Source organism: Branchiostoma lanceolatum, chromosome 13 (genome assembly GCF_035083965.1).
Source record: "Branchiostoma lanceolatum isolate klBraLanc5 chromosome 13, klBraLanc5.hap2, whole genome shotgun sequence".
Lineage (NCBI taxonomy): Eukaryota > Metazoa > Chordata > Leptocardii > Amphioxiformes > Branchiostomatidae > Branchiostoma > Branchiostoma lanceolatum.
In genome coordinates this window covers 18,053,276-18,076,698 of record NC_089734.1, presented here as the reverse complement: position 1 = coordinate 18,076,698, position 23,423 = coordinate 18,053,276, and the positions used below count along the sequence as shown (strand labels likewise).

Sequence of the window (23,423 nt, the reverse complement as noted above, 5' to 3'; positions counted from 1 at the left end):
CACTTACATATTCCCATGGTGCAACAGTGTACATGTATGTTGTTGTAAGTGGCTCGTGCAGCTGGGCTCGTTTTTCGACTAGTCAAGGCCGCCTGGTCACTGATCCTTGAACTATATGCACATGCTGTGCAACTTTCCCATAACCCCTGAGGTCAGCTTTATCAACTCTGGAGTTTCAAGTCTGCAAACAATATAACTCAAGAGACCGCCTGGGATGGTGTGTGAAGAAAGGTTTTGATTGGATATTTGCAACGTGGTATCGTCAAAAAAAGCGACGATTGGCTGTTGGGATATCTGACAATACCATATTCGGAGCAAGGAAGTGATGATACAGGAGATTAACACGTCCCTCTCCTAATTCACATGCATCGGCTCCGTCGTCAGTATCAGTCTTTACTTGGACAACGGGGGGGGGGGGGGGGGTGGTTAGGAACTGCGCGGTCACCCTCCCGTCTCAACAATCGGAACTCCAAACTGTATATCAAGACGATGATGGTACATTCGTATAGTGTACGAAGCATTTCACGCCAGGTGCACCTGCCGTATCCAGTGGAAGGAAAAAGTGACTCCGAAGTGCTGCCTCCCAACACGACTTCGCTGGCTAGACCACGTCCTTAGATTAGATTAAGTTAGAACGGAGTGTGCTCGAATCCCCAAACACCAACCTTTGGAGGAAAAACAAACACTGCTGGGGTTTCAAGACGCAACAGGACTCCAATACGAAGTAAGTTGGAATTACCGATCCAGCTGGAGATGAACACACGGTCAAACAAGAGTTCCACGACCTCAAATCTCCATGAAATATTTTCAGCCTTTGTTGACATACTAAGTTCTTTTGTCTCATCTCATTGATGATAGAAATAAGGCTGTCAGTAGCAAAGTAAATTATAGCGGATGGTCATTTCTACAGAAAGACACATATATTGGATGTGTGATAGTTCTTTAGTTTGGTACAATTTTATATTCACATGTTAGTATGAATTATGCAGATGACTTCCACATGCACATAATATATACATGGTTCTGTAGTATACAAATATCAGGGAGCACACACGCACATACGCACACACACAAAATCCCCATCATTCTAATCACTTACCTCTGTGTGATAATGGCATTAGCATGATCATGATGATTACAAATCATGTCCTTACCTTATGTTGCATCAGATTATTTCTGTATGCAGTAAATTGCGTTACCTTTATTTTCGTGGGCATTTTAGAAATGACGTCAACATTACATATGTATGCATGGTGATGTTGAAGTTAAGATACTAGCGTTAGAAAACAAAATCATTGAGTGGTAGAAGTGATTTCGCAGTAGATTGCTTTAATTTTCTGAACAGTGATTATGAGTTCGCTAGCAGACAATGCATTGATTGCATAGATAAAGTATATACAAATAACGTTGGTTTCATTTAAGATTGATTTAAGTCAATTTTTACATGTCTTGTTTGAAAAGAAATGTACAGCTTTGATATAAATGCTCTTACAAATTGTATACATGCAACATTTGTGTTACTTAAATTGTACTAAATAATCTTGATTTATACATTTCTCGTTGAAGGGAAGTTTTTACAGCTTTGACATAGGTTTTGAAGAGCCACTGTCATTTGAAATTATCATTTATATGGATTTGGAAACTTTGACATTAATGATATCATGATCTGAGAAGTAGCAGTCGATGACGTTTGCAGTGGCATGTAAATGTCTGTTGATATACACATGGTCCAGCAATGACCCATGATCTGTTGTTGGGTAAGAGACAAGTTGGCGGAATCCAAGGTTGATCATTGTCTGTAGGAGAAGGGGGCTATTGTCGGTGACTTGCAGGTCTACATTTAAGTCTCCACAGATCATTATTGGTGTGGTGTTGTCCATGGTGTTGACCAATGCATGCATGTCACGCAGCAGTATGCTTTGCTTCACTGGTGGCTTGCAGTACACGACACAGAGCTGAATGGTCGTGTTTGAGAGGGGTACACGCACGCACATGTACTCAATGGCAGACAGCGTGATACCTGGCTCGCGGAGACGCGCCATAGCCGAGTGTGACATTACCATGAGACCACCTCCCCGGTCACTGGGCGATTGTCGGTCCTGTCGTTCAATGTATGACATTTCTGGTGTTATTCTTTGGTCTTGTGCCAAGGAATGACGAGGGGTGAGAAATGTCTCTGCAAAACATGTGATGTCAGCATCTGTAATGCACTCGGTGGATTTAAGGTCTTCAAGATGTTTGAGGTATGACCGCACATTGAGAAATATAATGCTGGTTGATTGACAAGTTACTGCTGCAGCAGCTGTCTTCAGAAGAGCCATGCTCTTGTTGCTCAATCGGGCCATTTCCGTAGTGACCTTAGCATTGCATTTGATGGTCTCCGGCCTAAATCCAACAATGAAGAGATCTTCAAGTTTCCGTACCCTGCTGAAAGCAACATATACCTGGCCTGGCGTGAAAGGTCCTTTTCCGGACATGCACACAACTATTTTGTCAAGCGTCTTGCCTTGACATTTGTGGATCGTACACGCCCAACAAAGTGTGAGTGCGAATTGACGTCGCGTCATCTGTATATGACCTCTTCCTTTCGTGACGGGGAAGGTCACTTCATGCTTGTAGATGGGTACAGCTTTTGGATGTGTGCGTCTGTATTGGCTGGAGGCTAGAGCTTTCTTGCCAACTCGATCGCTATCAAACTCGACGAGGATGGCATGGGGTCGACCATGATTTGTCATGACGTTCACAACGGTTCCGCATGCACCGTTGACCAGACCATCCGCGACATCGATGTTAACAGTTACCATGACTCTGGCCCCGATGGCGACACTTAGTTCAGGCCTGAGGCCGCCAGTTTGGGATGGTTTACTTGAAGCACTGAGATCTAGCTGACCTGTTTGCTTGTCCTTTGTGTAGTCTTCACATTGTATTGTGATAGTTTCAGTTGTGAGTTGTTGCAGTTTTCCTTTGTTGTATTCATTTACGGCTGGGTTGGTTGTGAAAACATGAAGTGCACTGTGTGGATATCCAGGTTCAGCATTGGATGTTGACCTCGATTGTAGCATACTGATGTCGTCGGAGGTACATGATGCCGTACGTACGCGATTCAGCATATCTGCAAATGGCTTGTCTTCATGTTGTCGCATACTTTCTGAGAGCTCCACCATGTTGAAGCTCTCCTGCCACAATGATCCATACAGTTGAGGGTACTTGCCTTTAGGTGTCTCGAAGACATGATTCTGCAGGACAGGTTGGAGCTGGTATAAATCTCCAACTGCAAGGATGCTTACGTTGCCGAACGTTGTATCACTACGACCTCCCATGATGTCTTCCAGTCGCCTGTGTACATGTACCAGAATGTCTGCGCCCACCATCGATATCTCGTCAATGATGATGAGACGAAGTTTGCTGAGTCGCGAACGCAACGTGTTGATTTTGTCTGACCCCAAGGAACGATACTCATGCCCCTTGTTCCCGGTTTCTAGCAGAAATGCCGAGTGAAGAGTAAGCCCATCTATGTTGAAAGCGGCAACACCTGTGAATGAAGTGAGCAGAATAATGACATCATCCGGGTCAAAGCGGAGGGACAGTCTCAGAAGTCTTACCGTGTCATAGTGAATCAGTTTGATTATGTGGCTTTTCCCAACACCACCGGGACCGCTGACGAATAGACGGTATGTAGGGAGTGGTTTCTGTCCCTTTAAAGCGATAACCGTATCCTTGCACCACTGTCTGTGGTAGTCTACGATGTCTCGTTGCTTTGAATTTAAAGTCCGCATCATCTCCCGGTATTCATCGTGTGTCAGCAATGATTTGTTAGCCTCGGCTGTGTATCGGGCGTGAAGCTCCGCATATCTATCCATGTTTGACTGATTACTCTCATCATGCAGGTCAGCATTGTGCTGTAGATCCTCAGGGTCGATGTTCCTGTTGGTATGTACACCTTCAGCTTCCTGTTCTGCCTGTTGTTGTTGAGCTCCGGGTGCCAGCATGTCCCATGCGTGTTCTGGTGGGCCCATCTCCTGCACATCATTCAGTGCCTGATGTAGACCTGTTTTCTTCACTGTGTAAAGGTCTTCCTTGCACAGAATGACTTGCTTCACAGCCTCATAATGCTGTCCGTATGACTCGTAGCTGCCCATCAGTTCATCCTCGCTTCGCCAAGGGTGGTACAACATGAGTAGATGTCGATATTTGGATTCGCCTTCCTCCTTCTCCCTGTGGAAGCGTATGATAGCAGGACGTTGTCGTCTGTACATGACACCTTGGGATAAAGATAAAGGTAAATAATTTAGTATGGATAGTTTTCAACTGCGATAAATCTTATTGATAGATATTTGAAGCCCAATATAAAAATATATGCTCCAACTCACCTAAGCTGTTCTGTAACACAATGCGCTCTTGTTTGGGGTTTGCTGTTTCTCCATATGCCACAGCAAAGGTAGATCCAAACTCGGCCAGGCACATGGCCTCGATCTCTGTTGGGCGAGCGGCATATCTGTCATTTAGACTTGTTTCGAAGATGTCCTCATCCTCGTCTTTCATGTCGGCCAACACAGATGCGGACTTCAACATTGAAACGCGTTTCTCCTTTGGGCTTGTGCTTATGAACAGAGTGGTTCTTGTGGTGCTCTTCAGCGGGAGAGAGAGTAGTCGATAAGCGGCTTCCTGTGCACTGACCTCCCTGTGATTTAGAAAGGTTGCTCCTAACTTGCGAAGTTGCGTTTTCACGTCTTCATTTGTTATTTCCATTGCAGTTTTCCTCAGCAACTCGCTCATTGCCTTTTCGCTTTTCATCATGTAAGATGTTACATACATTATGCAGGCGTATGGGTCTGTGATATACTGGAGGTCGAGGTTGGCTTGCCAACTATGCAGGAGATCTTTGTTGTGGCTGTTTGTCACTTGGGATATCGGATCACGCTTAAGAATTATAGATATTCCGGACTTCGTTTCGCTGAGTTCCTTTGTGTAGTCTACCTCAGCCACACCAGCTCTTTTGAACAGATCGTCCAGGTTGATGTCAGTTGGTGTTGTAGGGTCGTCCAAGCAAGTTCTCACCTTCTGTAGGGCTTCGTTGCTCTTTGTTCGGATTGTGTCGACATTGGCGTCATTTGTTACGACTGGCCTGGCGATGATTGTCTTCCTACTTGGTGGACGTGGATAGTTGAAGCGGCATCCACCGTTACGTCTGCATGTCGGGGAATGCTTGTGTTGCTGGAACCTTGCTGAGTCATCGGTCAGTTCGCACGTCTGATACTTGTCGATGAACTGGCAGACTACCTCGTCAGGATGCTCGTCAATCCGGGGAGCGTCCTTCACCCACAGAACTGTGTGAGCATGGGGGGATCCACGTGCCTGGGTGAGCAGGGATAAGATAAGGCTGGTAAGAACATATCGTGACACAATTTTTTTAATGTTTTATGATGCACAAGAAAGGTTAAATGACAAATTTGAAATGTGCTTCAAACGATTTAAGGTCAGGCACCTGAAACTCCACCCGGATGAAGTAGTCTTCTACCTCCCCAATTGGATGAGCAGTACTGCAAATGAACTCCTTGAAAAACACTTCAAGTCGGTACTGGAAAAGGCGTGCTGCAGTGACTGGGTTTTTATTCAGCCATTCACACTTATTTTGCCAGGACATCCCTGCAATGTCATCGGCTGTGAAATTGTATCCATATTGTCTACCGATACTTTGTATTATTTCTGGCCAGTGCATGTCAGCAGCAGAAAGTGTGAGGAACCAGGTTGGCGTTCCGAGTTGTCTTACCATCGCAAGAAGATCATAGAGGACCCGTTGCCAATATGCGGGCGACCCGCGAACGTTCTTTAGAAACTTATACGCTGAGTCGGCCCTGAACCACGAGGCCATGTTAGCGGCATTCTTGACAACACCTGCGTTGAGTCGCCCACCTTGCATCATTTGTCCTCTGGTTTGACGCAAGGCAATGGACGCGTCATCCCGTATCTGCTTCGCCTCCACCACGTACTGTGCAGCAAACAGATAATCGACGTCCTTGGCGAATCTTCCATCAGCATCCAACAGGCGTTGGTTGAAGTACTTTCTAACTGTGAGGTTCTTCTTCCGTTGAAAGGAATAACCGAACCTCCCATCCGGATATTTTTCTGGGTTTGCCAGGAGTTCGAAGTCCTCATCAGTTAGGAACGCCCGTGGACACTGGTTCTCCCCCGGAGCCAAGGAGTAGATGTCCTCAATGTCCTGCAGGTTGTCCTCCTGCATACATGTCGTGTATGGGAGACCTCTCGTCGCAGATGTGTCCTGAAAATGATTTGAAATTGTCCATTATCTTATGGTGGACATGTGGTATAGGAATTTATTTGAAATTAATGATTAGTGAGTAAAAAGCGATAACCTTAAATGCGGCCTCGTCTTCAGCGTCTTCTTTCTCCTGCTGTGTCATCACTGTGTTCTTAATGGTGGTACTGGTGGTACTCGTATCCGTGGAAGTGTTCTGGTTTTAAAACAATATTGTATGGTTATTACTCCTGATATGATATTGGTACAGAAACAATTGGCCATCAATATTTCGTGTCGTCATTATTTAGTTGACCATGTCGAAATCTGCAGCTTGGACATTTCAGATGTTTGTCATGCAATCTTTATGGAATGTATATAGCTCTTTATACAAATATATACATATATATATATATATATATATATATATATATATATATATATATATATATAGAGAGAGAGAGAGAGAGAGAGAGAGAGAGATGGATGACTGGATGGATGGATGGATGGATGGATAGAGATAGAGATATATACCTGATACATATGATGACCGTCTTCATGTGTGTTGATCTTGTGGAGAGCCACATAGTGAGACTGTCCGATGAGTCCGATTGTAACAGTAGGTCGTTGTGGTGTTATACTGTGAGCTGGATGTATGATCGTCAGTGTATCCGGATTCAATGTTCCAAGGATGTGTATTTCAATGTCCATCATGTCAGCTAGTGCTTGAATAGCCACATTGTCAGCCCAAGCACCATTTGCTAGACGATCGACATATCTGTTCCACTTAGCTGTTTGTCTTTCTACTGGGTCGTTGATACGTGCTATGTCGAAGTCAACTTCTTCAGGTTGTTCAACATCATATCCGCCGACAGCAGGTTGATGGTTGTCCATGGCATCAGGGATGCAGGGCTGGTAGCGCGTGACATCCGTACATCTTTGCAAGTATGTCACAACTTCTCTTCGTATTTCATGTGGAAAGCCACAGTGCATGCCAGCTTTATTGAGGACCACGTGCATTGCTGAGAAAAAGCAGTTGCCATCCTTAGGCACATCCTCCACCACATGTCCATGCCTTTCTGCGAGCCTGCCAAGAATTGTGATATATACATATTTCAATACGACATCTGATTAGTTACATACTGCTATTGTATAAAGTCTTGCATGTACAGGATGCAGCGATAACGTTCGTTCAAGAGGCGCCTGAGGGATATGTGCACTGTGAAATAATTATTCATAAAGGCAGGAAAAATTCGGTAGAACAGCTCACCTGTTAATGTCATTAGGGTCATTGTCGGTGTCAGTGGAAATCGGAGAGTCACCACCAGCTGCCTCCGGTGAATTGCTGTTGATCATGGCCTCCCACAGTTCACTGTCCCCATCCAGCCACTGTTGTTGCCAGTCCTCACAGAAGGTCACGTCTTTGTACAGGGGATTGTTTGTCTTCAACCAGACTAGAGCTTCTGTTACCTGCTTGGGCCTGAAAGCACAGAAAAATGATCAGAGTATGGAAATTCAGATTGCTATTGCGTTAAGTGATTTTTTTCAGACCCTTACGGCCTCAAAAAAAATCCTCAAAGAGTGAAATGGCCTGAGTGATAAGCTACAGAATCTTTTTAGATGATTATTAGAAACGTATGTACCTTATGAAATCATACATGTAGTGGCCTGTGTAGATTAGTTTCCTCTTTAACTTCATTGGTAACACCTGAGCGTTACCGGGAAGGCGTGGAAGCAGAGAGCAAACATTTTCCAGCTTGGCTGGCACGTTAACAGCAGGGCCATGAATAGCCCTCTGCTGTCCTTTGGGGAGTCCGACCAGCTTCATGAATGGGATGCGTTGTGAGATGAGGCGTAGTTCCAGAGGGCGCAGGTTTTGTAACTCTTCTGGAACATCAGCTAGTTGTAGTCCATTAGCCTTTGCCTGGGCTGGCATCCTACCCTTGGTCATTGTTAAATGACAAGTGTTGCATATCCAGCTGCTACTATGGTGTAAATTGTTCGATATAGAAGTCTTCTCATCTGTTGGTATCTTGTTGTATTTGGAATTATCTCGGTCGAATCGTATAACAGACCTTCTAAACATAATGCGGTGGCAAACGGAGCACACAAATGTGGGGCCCTCTTTTATCTTATCTTGAAAACAATTTGATGCTGATTGAATGGTACCGGTGTGTGTTTGTATTGCACGACCCTCAGCAGTCGTACTCCTGTCTTTCGATAATCTTCTGTCTCGCTGCTCATGTGTCTCCTTAGCGCGCATCCCTGCGGTTTTATCTTTGTCCTTGGACAACCTTTTGTGTCGTTGCTGAGGCGTCTCCTTATCACGCGTCATTGCGGTTTTCTCTTTGTTCTTGGCCAACTTTATACTTCGCCGCATAGCTGTCTCTTTGACACGCGTCTTTGCGGTTCTTTCCTTGTTGTTGGACAACCTTTTCCGTTGTTCCTCAGGTGTTTCATTGGCACGCGTTTCTGCGGTTCTTTTTTTGTCATTGGACAACCTTTTCCGTCGTTCCTCGGGTGTTTCATTGGCACGCGTTTCTGTGGTTCTTTTCTTGTTGTTGGACAACCTTTTCCGTTGTTCCTCGGGTGTTTCATTGGCACGCGTTTCTGTGGTTCTTTTCTTGTTGTTGGACAACCTTTTCCATCGTTCCTCGGGTGTTTCATTGGCACGCGTTTCTGCGGTTCTTTCCTTGTCGTTGGACGACCTTTTCCGTTGTTCCTCGGGTGTTTCATTGGCACGCGTTTCTGTGGTTCTTTTCTTGTTGTTGGATAACCTTTTCCATCGTTCCTCGGGTGTTTCATTGGCACGCGTTTCTGTGATTCTTTTTTTGTTGTTGGACAACCTTTTTCGCTGTTCCTCGGGTGTTTCATTGGCACGCGTCTCTGCGGTTCTTTTCTTGTTGTTGGACAACCTTTTCCGTCGTTCTTCGGCTGTTTCATTGTCGCGCGTCTCTGACGTTTTCTTCCTGACCTTTACCAACCTGTAAAATGTAAGATGCACAATGTGTTGCTCTGACATTTCAAGATCATTAGTGTGTTCGGAAAAAGATTATGTTTTCGGGACTGTATTTCTGTCTGTGAATAGCATAATTCCAGAAGATATTTGGTGAATGGGACTTTTCGGTAGGTGTTGGTAAAATAAAGAAATGATTGAATTCTGTGCCCCCTGTCAGTTATCCCTGGTACTACAGTGCGACTTTTCTTTTGGACATGCCATAAAGGTTGAGTATATTGGTATATTTTGAATTTCAAACAATAACGTGTCCTTTTCACAGTCAGAAATAGCCAGCAAACTAATGAAATAAACAATTGCATGATTTCGGACGGTGTTGAGGTCTAGTTACTTAACCGATAGGAAATAAACGCGTTGAGAACGCAATGTCTTTCACTGTCTGCAGAACGTAGACACATTACAATGAGGACCTTCAATGATTTACATAATCAATGATAAAAACTCATGATCATCAAGGTTAAAATTATTTGGCGAAGGTATGAGGTCGTGGAACTCTAGTTTGACAGACCATGTTGTTTCGGCACAATGACTTTGAATTCCCCGCCCAAAACACGAAAAAGCAGAACTTATGCTCAACAGTGGACTGAGTTGACGTAATAGGTGATTGCAAAAACCCAAGTTGACCTCTGACCTTCCGTTCTTTTTCTTGCTGCCTGCTATAATGCACTTCCGGGTTCGTTCGCCTACCGTGCGGAGGCGATGTCATATCTAAAAAGCCACAGTACAGCCCGATAGGTCAAATGTAAGATGTATACCTAGTACCTGTTCCCGAAAAAGTTGCAACATCTCGACTAAATATTTGCTATAACTTAACTAGAATGCAGTATGAAGTAAGATATATCGCGGCAAAGTTGACGAATTTTCAGGTTTTTATTATACCGGGTTACGGGACCGTGAAGCCTTGTAGACGCACCGCGCCGCAATTCTCGGCTCTTTGCCTACACCGCAATTCTCGGCTCTTTCCCTGTTTTAGACGGGGATACTTATCACTATTTTGCTTATTGTTGGTCGGTTTATTGGCAATAATGCCTTTTAGATATTGGAATTTTACGGATTCCCTGTCGTAGTAGTTTGAAACGGTGTGCTGCGATCGTTCTTATGGACAACCTTTTCCGTCGTTCTTCGGCTGTTTCATTGTCGCGCGTCTCTGACGTTTTCTTCCTGACCTTTACCAACCTGTAAAATGTAAGATGCACAATGTGTTGCTCTGACATTTCAAGATCATTAGTGTGTTCGGAAAAAGATTATGTTTTCGGGACTGTATTTCTGTCTGTGAATAGCATAATTCCAGAAGATATTTGGTGAATGGGACTTTTCGGTAGGTGTTGGTAAAATAAAGAAATGATTGAATTCTGTGCCCCCTGTCAGTTATCCCTGGTACTACAGTGCGACTTTTCTTTTGGACATGCCATAAAGGTTGAGTATATTGGTATATTTTGAATTTCAAACAATAACGTGTCCTTTTCACAGTCAGAAATAGCCAGCAAACTAATGAAATAAACAATTGCATGATTTCGGACGGTGTTGAGGTCTAGTTACTTAACCGATAGGAAATAAACGCGTTGAGAACGCAATGTCTTTCACTGTCTGCAGAACGTAGACACATTACAATGAGGACCTTCAATGATTTACATAATCAATGATAAAAACTCATGATCATCAAGGTTAAAATTATTTGGCGAAGGTATGAGGTCGTGGAACTCTAGTTTGACAGACCATGTTGTTTCGGCACAATGACTTTGAATTCCCCGCCCAAAACACGAAAAAGCAGAACTTATGCTCAACAGTGGACTGAGTTGACGTAATAGGTGATTGCAAAAACCCAAGTTGACCTCTGACCTTCCGTTCTTTTTCTTGCTGCCTGCTATAATGCACTTCCGGGTTCGTTCGCCTACCGTGCGGAGGCGATGTCATATCTAAAAAGCCACAGTACAGCCCGATAGGTCAAATGTAAGATGTATACCTAGTACCTGTTCCCGAAAAAGTTGCAACATCTCGACTAAATATTTGCTATAACTTAACTAGAATGCAGTATGAAGTAAGATATATCGCGGCAAAGTTGACGAATTTTCAGGTTTTTATTATACCGGGTTACGGGACCGTGAAGCCTTGTAGACGCACCGCGCCGCAATTCTCGGCTCTTTGCCTACACCGCAATTCTCGGCTCTTTCCCTGTTTTAGACGGGGATACTTATCACTATTTTGCTTATTGTTGGTCGGTTTATTGGCAATAATGCCTTTTAGATATTGGAATTTTACGGATTCCCTGTCGTAGTAGTTTGAAACGGTGTGCTGCGATCGTTCTTAAAGTTTTCAGCATATTTATAGACATTTTGCGCATCACTCATGCCACAGACCTGCGTGACTTAACCGTCTTAAATCTAATCGTTTTAATATAGATCTCTGCATAAATCATGCAAAGAAGTCTACATTAACATAACACACATTCCGTCGTATTCATAAAATCTCTAATCATACATAATATATATACATGTACTAAATGGGAATACTTTCCTGCTATCCTTTTGATCCTGAGTTTCTTGTTTCCGTTTAGCTGCCATGCGTTGTCTGTTCTTCTGCTTGCGAATTTCCGCCTGCTCTGGGGTCTCCTTTGCCAAAGTCTACATTGTTGTATAAGAATGTGACATGTCGTTAAGGACAAAGCTATTCAATAGTTTGTCCTGAAATAATCTTATTTATTAGGCCCAATGGGTAGGGCAAAAGTTATGAAGAAAATGTTTTAGCAGTTCCTTGTGAAATCGGAAAATCCTGAAATCCTGAATAGGCCCAATGGGTAGGGCAAAAATTGTGAAGAAAATGCACTTTTAGCAGTTCCTTGTGAAATCGGGAAATCCTGAAATCCTGGTATTACGTACCTTGTTTTTCCGCTCGCGATCTTTTAACTTTCGCTCATCTGATGTTGACCTTGACCTCTTGTTTTTCACCATGTTGTCGTAACTTCGACGAGAGGTTAGAAATATCTAAAATCGCCAAGAAATGAGCCGTTTTCTAACGCAAATAATGGCGCGTTTGTTTCTCGCAAATGTAGCTGTGACTTTTCTCTTCCCTCAGATCGAGGTCCCGGGCAAGCTAGGCCGGTCATGTAACTGATACCCCCTTGGGTCCATACATGTTGCAGCAGCTTGGCTGCAGGTGGTGGCTAGTGATTAATGACCGCCTGGGTCTGGGGAAACAGGGCTTACCCCTGTCAGGAAGGGATATGTAATTAATCACCACCAAGCCTTTGGACGAATAAACAAGGTTGTGTTTTGAAACCATCAGCTAACTGACATTTCAACCCAAAACTTGCAACAGTTTTGGCTGTACTTCATTGTACCTAAATCTGCGTCTGCATCTAAATGGGTCAATTGGCAGAATCGCCCTTACACTGACAGTACTATCATTTACCACTGTGATGAACTATGGCGCTTTTGCATTATCATGCAAATTTGGAATTTATGTGCATAGTTTGTATTTGGTAATGTTCCACTTGCCTAAATGTTACATGTATTTTAGTAATATTATGAAAAATACTGCAGATATAGATTTTACTTATCAATTATGTAAATTACGTCATACTTAGCATAATTTGCACTTCATTGTGTACATCTCTGTCTAAGTTACCTGCATGCTAAATATTATGGAAACCCATCGTTCCTTTGTTCAGTTATTCTCCTTAGAAGATTTTCACAAAAACGCCCCTGCAGTTCCAGAAAAAGCTGCTAGGGGACCCAAACCTACACCACTTCCATATTACATCACAAGCTATCTGCTGTCCAAAATGCAAGACCATACCATATCCGGGTCAAAAGATACAAAAACGGAAGTTCTGCTGCAGTACCAAGGTCACATACCAGGGGTCCCAAAATCGACCTTAAATTTCGGCTTTACAACACCTGACCACATACCAAATATCAGCGTAATCCATCCAGAGGTTCTGGAGTTATCCTGTCGACAGTAGTGCGGAAACACAAACACACATACACACAGACACACACACAGACACACACACAGACAGACACACCCAAAACTATATCTCCTTCATGGAGATAAAAAATAAGGACTGAGAAGCAGACAGCGTCGTCCAGTCAGAGCTCACAAGCCGCCTTGTCACCGATCCTCGACTCCCGGCCCAGCCATGATGACTCAGCCCAGAAGGCATCAAGCAGTACAAATTTAGCGGACACAACCATTCTACTCTCATTACCAGGGTAAGTCAACTTCAACATTAAACTGACAGTTTGATTATTTGTAGGGGATGTGGAGATGTAGGTGTAAGTTTCAATGCGCGGAATCAGAGTAAGGTGTGGGGGTGTTTCTGCTTCTGTCAAAAAAGGTTTCTACTTCTGTCAAGAAAACAAGTATTTGTAAGGGTGACTGCTCTTTTCCCTAGATGCCAGGGATGACATATTGGAGGTGTAAATAGCTTAAGCAAAGGTAAATACAACAGTATATGCATTATTGTAATTAGGTCCTCATTTCCATAATATATGGTGAAACGTATTTTTTTCTTACAATAAATGCTACGGATGTCATATTGGATGTTTAGGTATAGTACTTAAGGCGCAATACCTGAGTGACGTGTGAGGGGTGTTTCATTTCTTCTTCTGACAAAAAAGTTTCTACTTCTGTCAAAAATAACAACTATTTGTAGGGTGACTGCTCTATTCTAATCACAATAAGTATAAATGCTAGGGATGACATATTGAGGGTGTAGGATAGGTATAAAAAAAAAAATGTGCATTATCATCATTAGCTCCCTATCTGCATAATATATGGAGAAACTTTTTCTACAATAAATGCTACTGATGTCACATTTTTAGCCTTATTTGCATAATTCATGCAGAAACGTCACATTTCCCATACGGTTAACGCTACTGATGTCATATAAGAGATGAAGTTAGGTAAATGCAATGCAATGTGTATTATGCTTCTGCCGGGACCTTATTTGCATAACTGATGCAGAAGTTTAATATTTCCCTTAAAGATAAATGCTATCGTTGGCATACTGGAGGGGTAGCTAGCTTTAGCAGAAACTTCATATTTCTTTTGTGGTCAATGGTAGGGATTTCCTAACAGAGATGTAGGCAGCTTAAGAACATGTTGAAACAACGAAATGTGTTGCGCTAATGTGGAACTTATTTGCATAAATGACTCAATGCAATAAATTCATATTTCTTTTGTGGTCGATGGTAGGAATTTCCGAATAGAGATGTAGGCAGCTTTAGAGCATGTGAATACAATGAAATCTGTTTATATAATGCTAATGTGGACCTTATTTGCGTTATCAATGCAATAACGTCATATTTCCTTTGAGGTCAATGGTAGCGATTTTCTATTGGAGATATAAGTAGCTTAAAAAAAGAGAATACAACAAAATGTGTGCCACGCTAATGTTGGCCTCATTTGCATAATTCATGCAGAAACTTCACATTCCCCATACGGTAAACGCTACTGATGTCATATAAGAAAAGAAGTAAATTTAACGTGTCTTATGCTTCTGTCGGGACCTTATTTACATAATTGGTGCAGAAGTCTAATATTTCCCTAAAGATACATGCTATGGATGTCATACTGGAGGGGTCGGTAGCTTTAGGAAATGTGGACATTATTTTCATAATCAATACAAAAACTTCATATTTCCTTTGTGGTCAATGCAAATTACATTAAAATCACATTACTAACCCGCTGCTTTGAGAAGTCAATGCCAAGATTGCAATAGTTTTGATATTCCAATAGGTTAGAGTGTTCAGGTTGATATGTGTGTACGTTCTTTCTCGATCCCTGCACAGACCACCGGTAAGAGCCATGACTACAATGTGTCCCTGGCACCCGTTACCCACTAGGGAGGAACAAGCTGGCCATACCTCACACAGACTTATACCGCAGCAGGGGAAGTCGCCGGAGACCTTTCACTGGGAGCCAGTCAGACGAGCTGTATCCCCGAGGGAACCGGAAAGGACATGTGCCTTGCAACGTTGGGACCGAGTCAACGTCCCCTGAAGGAGGAAGGCCACGTAGGGGATATGCCAGACCACTGGACGAGAGCCGTGTGCAGCCAGATGAATGCGCTGTTACAACCAGAGAAAACCTGACACGATTTAGAGAATTCACGGACTGACGTACACATGTTGTCCACGTTATTAGATTTAAAAGAATACATATTGTCTATTCTATTGTGTATTTTAGTAGTGGCTGATTTTGCATGTATATCAAAGAACATACACGTTAGGTAATCAACCTCGCCAATGACAGTTCGAATCAAACCCGATGTATGAATGCTGGCCGGCCCCATACAAATATATATGCAAGTTGCAGTAACATTTCACACTGTCACTCCATACCAAACTTGGAACGATAACTGTAAATTAGCATGTTATTTTGTGCGATAATTATTATCCTTTGATGGTTATTCGTTTGTTGAAGCGAAGTTCAACAGGGAGATAAAGTAACCAATGTTGTGTGGGCATACAGTTGTTAAGCTGTCTATGAGGTGAGACAGAATATGAAGACAAAGGGATTTTTAAGGTGAGAAAGTTCGGTTCCGGAGAGCAATAGAAAACTTCACTTAGGACCGAAGGTAGCCAGCATAATGAAGTTACAGTCAGTCTGCGTTAGAACGTTAATAGTTTGCCTGCTCAATGTGCGGGAACCCTTGTCTCTGAGTCATTTCTTTACCCTTGACGTAGACGTCTGAAAATCAGCATCTAAAAGAAATTGTATTTATAGATTGGTCATTCTTCATTGTAAGAAGGAAAAGGTTATCAGAAACATCGACAAACAGCTGTTGCATTCAACATCCAAACGGTGTAATGTAACACCATATGGTAACACAAACAGCTGTTACATTTCAACTCTCAAAAATCTAATTTGAAAAATCTGCATTGTTTACAAATTCAAAAGCGACTTTGTTAAGTTCAGAAAACTATCCCGCCATCCCACCATTAAACAGACTAATCATTCATTGTTGTTGTTGTGGCTGTCGTCCTTTGTATCCGACAAGTCCACCGCAACACGCTCATAACATGTCAAAATGAAAACATCAAAACCACATACAAAACCACCATTCCATTATATAACAGACTAATCATTCATTGTTGTTGTGGCTTGCGTCCCTCTCCGAAAACGACAAGTCCACAGCAACACGCTCATAACATTTCAAAATCAAACCATCAAAACCACCACTCCATTATATAACAGACTAATCCTTCATTGTTGTTGTGGCTGTCGTCCTTTGTATCCGACAAGTCCACAGCAACACGCTCATAACATGTCAAAATCAAAACATCAAAACCACCATTCCATAATATAACAGACTAATCCTTCATTGTTGTTGTGGCTTGCGTCCCTCTCCGAAAACGACAAGTCCACAGCAACACGCGTACGCTCATAACATGTCAAAATCAAAACATCAAAACCACCATTCCATTATATAACAGACTAATCCTTCATTGTTGTTGTGGCTTGCGTCCCTCTCCGAAAACGACAAGTCCACAGCAACACGCTCATAACATGTCAAAATCAAAACATCAAAACCACCATTCCATTATACATGTATAACAGACTAATCCTTCATTGTTGTTGTGGCTTGCGTCCCTCTCCGAAAACGACAAGTCCACAGCAACACGCTCATAACATGTCAAAATCAAAATCACATACAAAACCACCATTCAATTATAACAGACCAATCATTCATTGTTGTTGTGGCTGTCGTCCCTCTCCGAAAACGACAAGTCCACAGCAACACGCTCATAACATGTCAAAATCAAAACATCAAAACCACCATTCCATTATATAACAGACTAATTCTTCATTGTTGTTGTGGCTGTCGTCCTTTGTATCCGAACAAGTCCACGACAATATCAAAACATCAAAACTACCATTACACCATAAAACAGACTAATCCTTCATTGTTGTTCTTGTGGCTGTCGTCCCTATAAGACCACAGCAACACGCTCATCACATTCCACGTAAGAAAATCATCATAACACAACATAGGCTTTGCTATCGCAGACCTGTAATGACGACAACACTTCCCATCATACACCACTCACAGAATGAGATTCAAAATGGCCGCGCCCATAGACCACATAATGAGATTCAAAATGGCCGCACCAAAGACCATGTGATCAGAATCCTACGAAAACACCACTTCCCATCATGCACCACTCACATAATGAGATTCAAGATGGCCGCGCCCATAGACCACGTGACCAAAATCGTACGAAAACAATACAGGTTTGGCTACCGCAAACCTGTAATTAAGGTGCTTTTCAAGTCATCTCCATGATGCTAAAAATCGCTTGCTTTGACGAAGCTAAGAGTTCAGCCTCTAGGTGTGTGAGTTTTGGCTCAGAATTTAGAGTAGGGCGTAGAGAGGCTGACTAAATTTAGCGTCATATGTAACTCCGGAATTTAGCGTTCTCGAGACGCCCCCATGCAGGCCGCTCTCAAGGAGGTGTCCTCAAAAGTAGGTATTCAACATAACATCAATAGTTTTGACGCAGAACTAGATAGTTGAAGCTTTGTAAAGTCTTTAAGCCTGTTCGAAAGCCTCATGATTTAACGTAATTCGTAATCAGCTCTGAGACTTCAACGTAATTCGTAATCTGCGGCGAAAATGTTTCATGATTCATAATCACTACTCCCCCATGCAGGCCCTCATAAATATTTCCTTGCATAGACACCAAACATTTTAAGAAGAGGTACAAAATATGGCAAGGGGTCTGCGGCAAGTTTGCCCCCTTTCTCCACTTCTGTACGCAATCTCACTCGAGCCGTTTACGGCGACAGTGCGCAAAGACACAGAGGTGCACGGAGTCAAACTGCCCGGTGGCTATGAAGCCATTGAGACGATAACTTTGCCTTCCTAGCCTCCTTTGCAGGCTCCGAGGCGGCTTTTTGGGGGCTAAATAATACACTTTTTGCAGCCAGCCCGTAACTATCAGCCACCCCGTAACTATCGGCCGCCTAGAGCCTGCGCTATTTCGGTGCGTCAAAGCGAAATCAAAATCACGTTAGGGCGATTAATCTAGGCGGCTGATAGTTACGGGGTGGCTGATAGTTACGGGCTGGCTGCAAAAAGTGTATTATTTAGCCCCCCAAAAAGCCGCTTCAGAGCCTGCATAGACTACGCCCCCTTGTCGTGTTAGGCTATCGTTGTAATGTCTCTCCTTTATGGCCTTATGTCATTTTGATGTGTCAAGTTGGCAGGAGTGGGTTGGTGGATAAGTAACCTGTCGTGTTTAGCTTGACTTGTCCTTTTTCTGTCGTCCTTCCTTTGTCTGAGCTGATTGTTAGTAACGTTGAAAAGTTTAAAAAAAGTAAAAATAGTTAAATAGTTGAATAAGCACTTGCTGTCTTGTCTAGTCTTTCTTTCATTTTGATTATGTTATACCCCAATTAAAACGGGTTAGATAAGCACTTGTCTGTCTTGTCTAGCCTTTCTTCTTTTTGATTTTGTTACACCCCAATTGAAAACGGGTTTGGTCTCAAGTGTCAGTATTCTGGAGGAGACAGTACTAGGTACATAATAAACCCTGATTTGTTTTCTAAAGTGAGCGAGGATACAAAAACGTATTCAACATTCTTGCACAAAGAAAACAAATAAAACCTACACGTCCATTATTCGTTAAAGGCAAGAATTTCTGTGGAATATCGTACAACAGTAGCAACGGACTACCATTTTCTTTTAAAGACACCATAAGGTGAATCAAGTCGAAAAAAACGACCATCACACCAAAAGTGGCGTGCGGAGTCCAGGGGTTAGCAGCCCTGTCTCTAGATCAAAAAGTTCGAATCTCGGCTGTGTCGATCACCCGACATGCACACTACTGGAAAGGGTCGCAGTCTTCTGTTCTTTGTGCTTATCGAAACGAGCTTGGGGGAATTTGCCCGTAAAAAGAACGTGTTAATACTATACATAACGTTTTCTCTGTCACGACCAGTGAAATGATAGCTCTACATTGAGCTCAACTTGCCGGTTAGAGATCACTTTCTAGTTCCCATTGCATGTAAAATGACAGGGATCGTGTGGCTTTACGGCAGGGTGTTCGACCCAGAACCAACTGGTCCCGGGTTCAAATCCCCCTGACGTCACCGATGTTGTGCCCTTGGGAAAGGCACTTTACACGGCATTCCTCATTCCAACTAGGTGTAAAATGGGTGTATTGTTCAATGTACGTGACACATATGATGAAAAACTTGAGTGCAGTGCCACATCGTCCTTGTCTGTTAAAAGGCGAAGTAAAAAAAAAAAAGAAAAAAGGGCCGAAAAAGATAACACAATCAAGCACGCTTCAAATAAGGGACAACGTGTAAAAGCTTTTCGTTTGCTTTAGATTTCAAACCACAATTGATTTACCGTAACAGCATGCGTCGCCTTGGTGATTTTTAAGTCACCATTACTTGTTGAACATGGGCCCAAAATTTCCACACAGACTAAAACGCAAGCAAAGAGCGTCCACAACCACTCATTGGGGGCTTAAGTTATCGGGAATTAATATCTCCGGACGTTTTGAGCGTACAAAAATGGATTTTTCGGCCTTTACCTTAATATTATTTTTCAGAATATACAGAAACATTAAGATTTTTGGTCACGTTTAGGGCCAATTTTTTGTTCACACCCGAAAACAGCCAACGTCAGTATTTAAGAAAACATTTAGACAAAGTTATGTAACATGCGTAACACGGTAGGATTTCAGGTATAGACATTGGCTAATTTAATTTAATTTCACTTCATGGTGCGACATGTGCGAGAGGTTCTTTTTCTAACTATCATGATGTTTTTGAAAATGTCACAATTAGCTTTATCTGAAAACACGATGGCTAAATTTTCAAAATAGACGCCATAAACAATGTAACAAGACTTGAAGCGACAACCATGGTATCATGGCCAACAAGTCTTTTAATTCCTGTATTCAAGAAGTGCAAAAAGTGACGCAAGCTAGTGTGGTAGACTGGTTCTGAAGTTGGCAACTACACTCATAGCTACCACATAAGTGCCACCTTTACAACTATCGAACTACTAAAGCTACAGTCATGGCTATCTCACTAGTGTCAGTTCTACAAACATAATCAAGGCTACAACAAGGTAGTCTCTCCTAGACTAACTACGCCAGCTAAATGGAGAATATTTGCTAGGGTTTGACTTGCAGGCTCGTAGGATGGCAGGTTTGACCCTCTCTCCATAGCCGACAACCTTAGCATACTATTCACTCTATTTGGCCAATTTCTACTATTTTCCCAGCCATCCGCGGGGCCTGGTAGAGGCTAACAACAAGACATAGTTTCCCATTTTTGCATACTGTCGCGTTATGTTGACCACCGGAGGGGGAAACAATTTTTTTTTCTAATCAGGCGAAAATAATGAGCGCGCTGATGTCATCTATAACATTTACTTGCTCTGGCCTAACGTCCTATTTTCGATACCTGCCTAACAGCCTACGGAGCTAGGTGATAGAGTGTTTACAAAGGAACTAAGATAGAGTATTTACAAAGGAATTAAAGGACAAAGAAACTAGGTCACCTTCCGTCTATGGTTTCAGCAGCGATCTGTGCGAAGGAAACATTTCATCATGCGTTTTAAGGAGGCGGGTGACACACCAAGACGGTTCAGGGCAGGAATGGTGTTTCTATTTGTGTTAACCTTGGGTTTGATGTGTATGACATGGCGCGAACTGTCCACATATGCAGAACCACGATTTCCCCTGATGAGAGCTGGTGACCTAAATAAGACGAATCAACGGTATGTGGTTGTTTGTTTGTTTGAACCTTTTTTATTCATGATAAGCTCAAATCGGCAAGCAGGCCGCTTTTCAGTGAGGTCATGAGGGAAGAGGTAAGGGTCAGATACAATATAGCAGAGATACAAGTACGTAATTCACACAAGTGGCTCCAATACGACTTAACTTACAACTACGACATACTTTAAGGTAACTATGACGTAGCTAGGCCACAACCTACTTCGAGACGACTTAACCTACGGCTCCAGCCATCCATTTCTGAGAAACTGACCATCCTATGCCGGAGGTAAATCAAGCTGATCAGTATGTAGGCCACCCCATAATAGCCGGAGCTAATGAAAGCTTGAGCTACTATTGTGCCGTCGACCTATATGGGTAGATAAAATCTTAAATTTGCCGCCTTTCGTTTCAAAACGTGGTCAAGAGCAACGTTTATATAAAATGGCTAAAACATAAACGAGAGTGAGTTAGAAGTTAGAGTGATCTCACAAGTTAGAAAGAGATCTTTCTCAGAATTACATTCCATGTTTTTTGAAATGCACCTATGATTGGTGTGGGGGAGGGGGGATATCGATGTATCTTTCCACAATCGTTAATCCTCCATTCTCCTACAGTGTCAAAACGCAGACGGCAACAAATGTGACCAAAGAATCCGAGGCAGCACCAGTAAGCCGGCCCGGTACAATACGAAGCGTCACAGGAACTTCGAATGAAACGAAAGCAACAAATGGTTGTTCTTGGCCAAAACAATCCGAACAGCATTGTTCTTTCAACGAGACAGAGGTGCTTAATATGAGGTTAGCACTACATTATTCTGTATCTCAACAAATTGAGCAGTTTCGAAATAAGAACCATCTCAACGAGAGACAATGCACAGTTGGACGGGCCATGCCAGTATTCTCAAATCAGATTTCAAAAGGCAAAATATACCCCCCCCCTATACGTCAGATAAAATAGTGAGATAGCTTCTAATTCTTTTGTTCTGACTACAAAGGAAATGCATATGTTAAACCGAGGTGTCACTGCAGGTATAGATACCGACACGGACACATATCTTGCTTGGAAGCATGCATGTGTATTTCCGACTCAAAAAAGATGATGTGCATGTTTAGAACGTTGTCAGATGTTATCAGTAAATATGAACAGAATTCCCTTTCTATTGCAAACGCCTTGTTGTTTGTCTTGACTCAGCCAACTGGTTAAATAGTATCTTTTCTACTTTCAGACAACATATTCTCAAATTCTTCAACCCGGAAACAAACCTGACGATAACGAAGTCCAACCTACATATCGGGCAACTTTTGAAATACGAATTTCGTGTCAGGAATAAGTCAAATTTATTCAAAGTCACCAAGGACTTCTTCAAGTTGATCCCAAATGGGTCACCTCTGAAGGAACGCCATTTTAGCACATGTGCAGTCGTAGGCAACTCTGGGATTCTGCGGAACAGTAGTTGTGGTCAAGAAATCGACTCCATGGACTTCGTCATGCGGTGTAACCTGCCTCAAATCGAAGGTTATGAGAAAGATGTCGGCTCCAAGGCAAACTTCACTACAATGAACCCATCCGTGGTCTCGCATAACTTCGGACAATGGCGTAATAAAACAAAGGATGATTACGATCGGCTGTTGCGACGTCTGAAACAAGTTGGCGACCAAATCTTGTACGTACCCGCTTTAACGATTGCGTTTGGTGAGGAGTATGTGAGGGTTATCACACAGGTTGTTCTACAACATAAACTGCCGATGAAGACTGCTTTTCCACCGGCGGGTCTCAACAATCTCATTAAAAAGTAAGTTATCATTTTCACCTCTATGTACATCGGGGAGGGGGGTGTTTTCGGTAACGTTCGAGTTTGTCTCTCCACATGTCCGTCTAAGAATACGATAACTTGAGAAGGCTAAAATGGATTGTAATTTTTGTCTATGTCCTGTTAACTTTCTGGGACCTTTCTGGCACCGTTGACCCTATAGTTCCGGTTAGTGTCCCCGGGCCCCAAAGTTTCAGGCATTCAAATCCCAATTGCCGGAGTACGGACATATATACAACACACCAAACACACGAATGAACTTTTTTTTTTAAAGGAAAGCTACACAAAAATTGAACATCCTACAATGCTATGCTTAATATATTCCAAAGTCAAGTTCTTACTTCAAGTTGTTTCACATAAGTCCGTCATAGTTTTGGGATCTTCCACAATTTGCAACTTATGCCGTGCTGATTCCTTGTCACCTGATAACCATGGTACTCATGAACGTTGACGTCATATAATTCAATTATCAGGTGAGATTATCACGTTCTCACCTGATAATTGAATTTTATGACGTCAGTGTTCAGTGTACCAAAATTGTCAGATGAGAAGGCGTCAGCACGGCAAAGTTGCAAACGGTGAAAAATACAAGAAAAA

General features: G+C 42.6%; 2 protein-coding genes and 1 long non-coding RNA gene across 5 annotated transcripts in view; 2 read left to right on the top strand and 1 right to left on the bottom strand.

The window, feature by feature from the left end:
* Positions 1–23,423, top strand: part of LOC136447427 (CMP-N-acetylneuraminate-poly-alpha-2,8-sialyltransferase-like) — a 29,940-nt gene that overhangs the window by 5,028 nt on the left and 1,489 nt on the right. Inside the window, exons 2-4 of one of the 3 annotated variants that reach the window (XM_066446341.1) lie at positions 20,822–21,018; positions 21,631–21,813; positions 22,242–22,808. In XM_066446341.1, the coding sequence (XP_066302438.1) occupies positions 20,849–21,018; positions 21,631–21,813; positions 22,242–22,808 (920 nt within the window). In that variant the 5' untranslated portion in view covers positions 20,822–20,848. Of the gene's footprint in view, positions 1–20,818; positions 21,019–21,630; positions 21,814–22,241; positions 22,809–23,423 lie in introns of all 3 variants that reach the window. The other 2 variants (XM_066446340.1, XM_066446342.1) reach the window with 2 other exon arrangements.
* LOC136447756 (uncharacterized) lies at positions 1,566–9,278 on the bottom strand. The gene is made up of 7 exons (XM_066446799.1): positions 8,551–9,278; positions 7,527–7,736; positions 7,064–7,193; positions 6,375–6,473; positions 5,771–6,280; positions 4,371–5,355; positions 1,566–4,261 (listed from the first exon to the last, which is right to left on the bottom strand). Exons 1-7 carry the CDS (start codon positions 9,276–9,278, stop codon positions 1,626–1,628), a joined length of 5,298 nt encoding a protein of 1,765 aa, XP_066302896.1. The 3' UTR covers positions 1,566–1,625.
* Positions 13,321–15,924, top strand: LOC136447455 (uncharacterized). Its single transcript, XR_010757721.1, has 2 exons — positions 13,321–13,483; positions 15,065–15,924. It is a non-coding gene; the product is annotated as an uncharacterized lncRNA (long non-coding RNA).

What these genes read in the sequence shown, in the direction of transcription:
- LOC136447756 (XM_066446799.1), bottom strand. Translation starts at nt 9,278, where the DNA reads ATGTCAGAGCAACACATTGTGCATCTTACATTTTACAGGTTGGTAAAG. An exon ending in AAGACGAGGCCGCATTTAAG is followed by an intron (nt 6,281 to 6,374) that starts GTTATCGCTTTT and finishes AATCATTTTCAG; the next exon opens with GACACATCTGCGACGAGAGG. An exon ending in TCTATGATCTTCTTGCGATG is followed by an intron (nt 5,356 to 5,770) that starts GTAAGACAACTC and finishes CTGCTCACCCAG; the next exon opens with GCACGTGGATCCCCCCATGC.